The 6,191-nt window shown below is 42.9% G+C and overlaps 1 protein-coding gene across 1 annotated transcript in view; it reads left to right on the forward strand.

The window, feature by feature from the left end:
- LOC111967897 (plexin-A2-like) overlaps positions 1-3,447 on the forward strand; it is a 73,297-nt gene extending 69,850 nt beyond the window's left edge. Inside the window, exons 29-32 of the mRNA XM_023993344.2 lie at positions 276-445; positions 559-771; positions 1,399-1,549; positions 1,763-3,447. Coding sequence (XP_023849112.1) covers positions 276-445; positions 559-771; positions 1,399-1,549; positions 1,763-1,858 — 630 coding nt within the window. The 3' untranslated portion in view covers positions 1,859-3,447. The remainder of the gene's footprint in view (positions 1-275; positions 446-558; positions 772-1,398; positions 1,550-1,762) is intronic.
- The last annotated feature ends 2,744 nt before the right edge of the window (positions 3,448-6,191 follow it).

Here is a 6,191-nt window from a genome sequence, read left to right on the forward strand (position 1 = left end):
ACCAGCCCTGACAGCCCTCACTCCCGCATGCCCATGCTCACCCCGGACATGGAGAGCGGGGTGAAGGTGTGGCACCTGGTCAAGAACCACGACCATGGGGACCAGAAGGAGGGTGAGCGCGGCTCCAAGATGGTGTCCGAGATATACCTGACCAGGCTACTGGCTACTAAGGTATTCCCTTACTCTCCCCCCAGAGCATCTTAGCAATTACAGATTCAGTAATTTTGTTCCAACACTATGGTGTGTTTTTAACATTGCTGTGTTTTTTTCTTTAGGGTACACTGCAGAAGTTTGTGGATGACCTGTTTGAGACGTTGTTCAGCACTGTGTGCCGGGGCAGTGCTCTTCCGCTCGCCATCAAGTACATGTTTGACTTCTTGGACGAGCAGGCTGACAAGCACGGCATCCATGACATGGATGTTCGCCACACATGGAAAAGCAACTGGTGAGGGAGTGCAGATTTAATGTGCTACTTGAAAGCAATAATGATTTTATGCTGATCGTCTCAATATATAGACGGTCTATAAACTGTTCTTTCTCATCCTCCCTCTGTCCCAGCCTGCCTCTGCGCTTCTGGGTGAACGTGATCAAGAACCCGCAGTTTGTGTTTGACATCCATAAAAGCAGCATCACAGACGCCTGTCTGTCTGTGGTGGCCCAGACCTTCATGGACTCCTGCTCTACCTCAGAGCATCGCCTGGGCAAGGACTCCCCCTCCACCAAGCTACTCTACGCCAAGGACATCCCCAACTACAAGAGCTGGGTGGAGAGGTGAGATGAGTGTGTGTTTTACTTACATCACTCAACTGTAATATTATTAATGGGTTCGTAGTTATTCTTTTACACTGAAATCACAGAGGAAGACTGACTTCAGTGTCCAGACTACCTTTATAGCTTACAATCACAGGTGGTGGACCACCTCAGTGCCATCGGCAGAAAATCGGAGACATCTGCTTTTCAGGGGAAAGGAAGAGACCTGTGACACGACTTCCGCTTTTGGGCATGCGCTTTTTGTTAACAGTCCCCAGTGAAACATATACCCACTGGGCACACACTAGTTGAATCAACGTTGTTTCCACATCATTTCAATTAAATGATGTTGAACCAACGTGGAATAGATGTTGAATTGACGTCTGCGCCCAGTGGGTAGCAGCTAGCTACGACATGTTTGCCAGTTTGCACTCTGAAGTTGTTTCTACCCGGCAACACTCCATCTTAACTTGTCCTCCACATTTACTGGATTGGTTGAACAGTGCAGAAGAGAACTTCTCAACAGTTTTTTTATTTCGTCATGTCCAGAATGTGGGGTGTGTAGTTTCAGGCGTTTCTTTTATGCCTGCTATGTTTAGGTTACATGTTGGCTGACAGAACAGCGTGTGTGTGTTTGTCTCCCTCTAGGTACTACGCGGACATAAACCGCCTACCTGCCATCAGTGACCAGGACATGAATGCCTACCTGGCCGAGCAGGCCCGTCTTCACTCCAATGAGTTCAATGTGCTGTGTGCCCTGCACGAGATGTATGCCTACGTCAGCAAGTACAGCCAAGAGGTGAGGCCCTATACCTCAATGTCTTTACAAAATACAGTAGGGGGCTAGGGTGGCATCCAAAACAGGGGCATCTAGATTCAACGTAAGTTAAAGTACCCCTTAGCCTGCCTATTTGTAGTAACAGGAGGGTATTTGCAGCACAAAGTACAGTAACCTTGTGTTTCCTTGCCTGTGTTGCTGATTTCGTGTCTGTCTTGTATGTGTGTGTGTCAGATCATTGAGGCCCTGGAGCAGGATGAGCAGGCCCAGAAGCAAAGGCTGGCCTACAAGGTGGAGCAGATCATCGCAGCCATGTCTGTGGAGAGCTGAGACAGACATACAGATGTGTGTACTCAGAGACACACTGACATGACAAGGCCCAGGACACAGGCCACAAGCTGTCAGCAGAGCAAGCACACCCAAAAGCCACAGGTGAAGTGAACTACAGATTAATTCAGCCTGAGTGCTCAACAAGGGAAGAACATGGATAGACAAGCAAATTCACCAAGCACTGCTGTTCTCTTTCTGTTGGCTGCAATGAGACCACATGTGGAGGCAAAGACAAAATAACTTTCTGTTTTTACTACAAAAACAAAATACATTTATCTAAGTATGAACTAATGACATACATATGATAGCCTTGGCCTTGGACTGACATTTCCACTTCAGTGGACAAGTCTAATAAGCCTTTATGAAACCGTATGAAGGCTCTATGAAAGTTAGAATTTACTCTGAGATTGGATGGCAGTAAAATGTTATCCTGAACCTCCATGTCATCCAAGGTAGCATCATTCTTTGGGGGGGGGGGCTACCTCTCTGCCTGACACTCAGCTTTCCAGACACACAACACTATTATTACAGGTTGAGGGTTCAATTCCATTTTTGCATACTTTGGGCTGGATCCAATCAAATCTGCCTTAGCAATGGTTACACAGTTACACTGCCTACTGCCTGTGTAAACATGTGCCTAAATCTGGACACTGGGTGCATGGCGAGGGGAGGTCATCTGGTGCCCAAAATCTTTCTGTGAATCTATTTATGCTATTGTGTAAATACTGCAGTGCAAATTTGATTGAATTAAGCCATCAGMATTCCATATATTATAAATAGAACACATCTATATAGAAAGCCATTACAAATATATMATTTATTTAAAATGATCACTTCAGTTTGTTGACCTCTTAGTGCCAAAAGCTTATCATACTAGGCATAAATGCCATGTAGACAAAGTAGGAATTATATATAAAATCGTTGAATAAGGTGGTCTTACGTTAAGTTATTAAGGCACTCTGGGGATGACAGACATGAGGGAAGTGAGGGAAGAACTAGATTAGCAGTGACCCAAAGTAGCCAAATGGAGCTTTGGGAATCATTCCATAGAGCTGGAAGATTCATGACAGCTAACTACTTCCTGTGGGCCAGATCATTTTCATCCTGRTTAATGAGACTTCTCAGCCATCAGTCATTGTTTACACTGAACATGATACTTGAATTACAGTAGTTCTTTGTGTTATATTTTCGGAGAATCCTCAGGCTTCCACGTAGCATGCTTTTAAAGGTGGACACTCAAGATTCCTGTTGCATCAAGTAGTCTGTATCATTCTTTTAAATGTCCCATTCATGTTTTTACAGAATGCAATCAACATGACAGAATAGCCATTTCAATGGTTTGATTTTCACATATTCAAATTACTGCATTCATTGAGTGCAATCTTAAAGATGGTCATTATAAAACTGGACACTCCAGAGGATTGCTTTAATCCAGGGTTTGTGTTTATCTTTATCTGCATTGAAGACATTTATTACACTCCTGATGATTTCTCCATTATTCTACAGTCATTGTAAAAGAGTAAAAAAAACTAAGAGGTTAAAGAAAAGAAGAAAAAAAACTGTCATGTCCTGTTTGTGTAAAAAAAGAAAATATTACAAATATTCCCTCCCACTATTATAGCTACACTGTTTCATGTGTGACGTTTTGATGATGATCATTTAGAAATGTGTTGTGCAATAAACTGTAAGACATTTTAACATTGAACCTTTTTAAAAACAATATTTTATTGTATAAATATTGTACATACAAAACACTCCTATTTTGCAAGCAAACGATTCACTTTGTACTGTTGCTATACATTAAAAAGTCAACTTGAGGAAATACATTTGTCTAGATTCTTTTCCAGCAATAATGCGTTTTGAATTAGCATGAATGAGTCATAGCTAGAATGTGAGAGCCTTGAGGATATGTCACACTAGTAGCTTACAGATATGCATAATATTTTGGACAATATTTTAGACCAACAGAATAGATGGCATTGACACCGACTTGGCCCGTCTCCCAATCCTCACGATGAAGCTAACATGCAGTGGATTATCTACTCAAGCATTTTATGTTTCATAATTCATGGCCACTCCACTCTGTGTTCCCATTCTCACACTGGAGCCAATGTCTGATGCTGTTATTGGGGAGGTGATTTGTCTGTCGTGCCGGCGTAAGCAGCCCTAGACAACCCAGCCCTGTAGCCTMCTCTACTCACCATGCTTAGGCCGCATTAGCATGCAAATTGAATAGTGTTGTAAATTGGTATCGGACAGGGCCCTGTCTCTGGACAGGGCTTCCACAGTCTGAGGTCCGAGGTCGACAATGATCTCCGGGATATTGTCCTACTCTTGTTCATTAATCTGGGTAATTGCTAACATTGATTTGGCTCCATCTCCATTATTACTGATGCCTTTAGACCTCTGAAATAAGTCTTCAACAGAGTGAGTTTGGAAAAGTAAATTCCAACTTCAGGTCTGTCTTTTTTCTAGGAAAATGATCCTGGGTATGTTATTGARCTAAGATAAATCATTAGAGCAAATGAAGAGGTATTGAATTCTCAGAGTCTCTGAAAATACATTTTGGGAAAATAGCTTGAATCAAATTGGAGCCACAAACTTTTAAACTGGAGATAGTCCYTGACCACTTGTCCTACAGCCAGCAYACAATTCTACAGTATGTAGGTACAATAGAGGGGGCCTCAAGGGTACTTACCATAAGAGTAATTCATTATTCATACTAACCCTACAGGGCTCTATGTAAAGGAGTGGGGGAGAGGTATCTTACCTTTAAGACTCTATAATGTACCTGTTCTTCAGAACTGACAGCCTCACTCCTTTGCCTGTCAGAGAGCCTTCACCCAGCAACTAGCAGCCAGCTCACCTCCCAGAGAAACACTGGGGAGCATCATTAGAGCTCACACCTTCTCCACCCAGAMGAGCAGCCGACAGGGAGTCCTCTTATTTGGCATATGTATGGCTGGCCAGAAACAGACTAGATAGATTTACAATACAGTAGAGCTACAAGATACACTGTGGCACTTTAATCACAACCCAACAACCCTACAATCTGAGAGCGCTTTCCCCCTGCTTGATAGGAACATAAGAAAAGCCTATTTGATTCAATCCACAGCCACAATCTGCCTGCTTTAATAGTCCTTCAGCTCGGTCTTCTCCCTCCATAGCCCTGGCTACAGTATGTTAGAGCCATTGAAAGCAAGACCTTGCTCTCGCTGCAGATCTTGGAGAATAATTCCATTCTTCGCTGTAACTGCARTGAATACTAAATGGAGTCTCTTTGGATCCTGAGCAACAGAACAGTCAATGAAAGCGTAGCCAATTATCTATGCACACATKTYTTAATATATACAGTGGGGCAAAAAAGTCAGCCACCAATTGTGCAAGTTCTCCCACTTAAAAAGATGAGAGAGGCCTKTAATTTTCATCATAGGTACACTTCAACTATGACAGACAAAATGAGAAAAAAAATCCAGAAAATCACATTGTAGGATTTTTAATGAATTTATTTGCAAATTATGGTGGAAAATAAGTATTTGGTCACCTACAAACAAGCAAGATTCCTGGCTCTCACAGACTGTTAACTTCTTCTTTAAGCAGGCTCCTCTGTCCTCCACCATCGTTACCCTGTATTAAATGGCACCTGTTTGAACTTGTTATCAGTATAAAAGACACCTGTCCACAACCTCAAACAGGCAACACTCCAAAACTCCACTATGGCCAAGACCAAAGAGCTGTCAAAGGACACCAGAAACAAATTGTAGCACCTGCACCAGGCTGGGAAGACTGACTCTGGAATAGGTAAGCAGCTTGGTTTGAAGAAATCAACTGTGGGGCAATTATTAGGAAATGCGACGACATCACAAGACCAACTGATAATCTCCCTCGAGTCTGGGGCTACCACGCAAGATCTCACCCCGTGGGGTCAAAATGATCACAAGAAGTGAGCAAAAATCCCAGAACCACACGGGTGGGTACCAGCAATAGCAAAACTACCAGCATAAGGGTGAACGCTTGAGACTTACAGAAAACGTACTCTGTCAATGCACAAAGGTATATAACAAAGTATTAGAAACTTTGTTAAACAATACTATTTTCCGCATAATTGCAAAAATATTCATTAAAAATCCTACAATGTGATTTCTGGACTAGTGAATGACCTGCAGAGAGCTACCAAAGTAACAAGCCTACCATCAGTAACACACTACGCCGCCAGGGACTTCAAATCCTGCATGTGCCAGACGTGTCCCCCTGCTTAAAAGCCAGTACATGTCCAGGCCCGTCTGAAGTTTGCTAGAGAGCATTTGGAATGATAACAGAAGAAGATTGGGAG

This window comes from Salvelinus sp. IW2-2015, linkage group LG1 (genome assembly GCF_002910315.2).
Source record: "Salvelinus sp. IW2-2015 linkage group LG1, ASM291031v2, whole genome shotgun sequence".
NCBI classification, from domain to species: Eukaryota; Metazoa; Chordata; class Actinopteri; order Salmoniformes; family Salmonidae; genus Salvelinus; species Salvelinus sp. IW2-2015.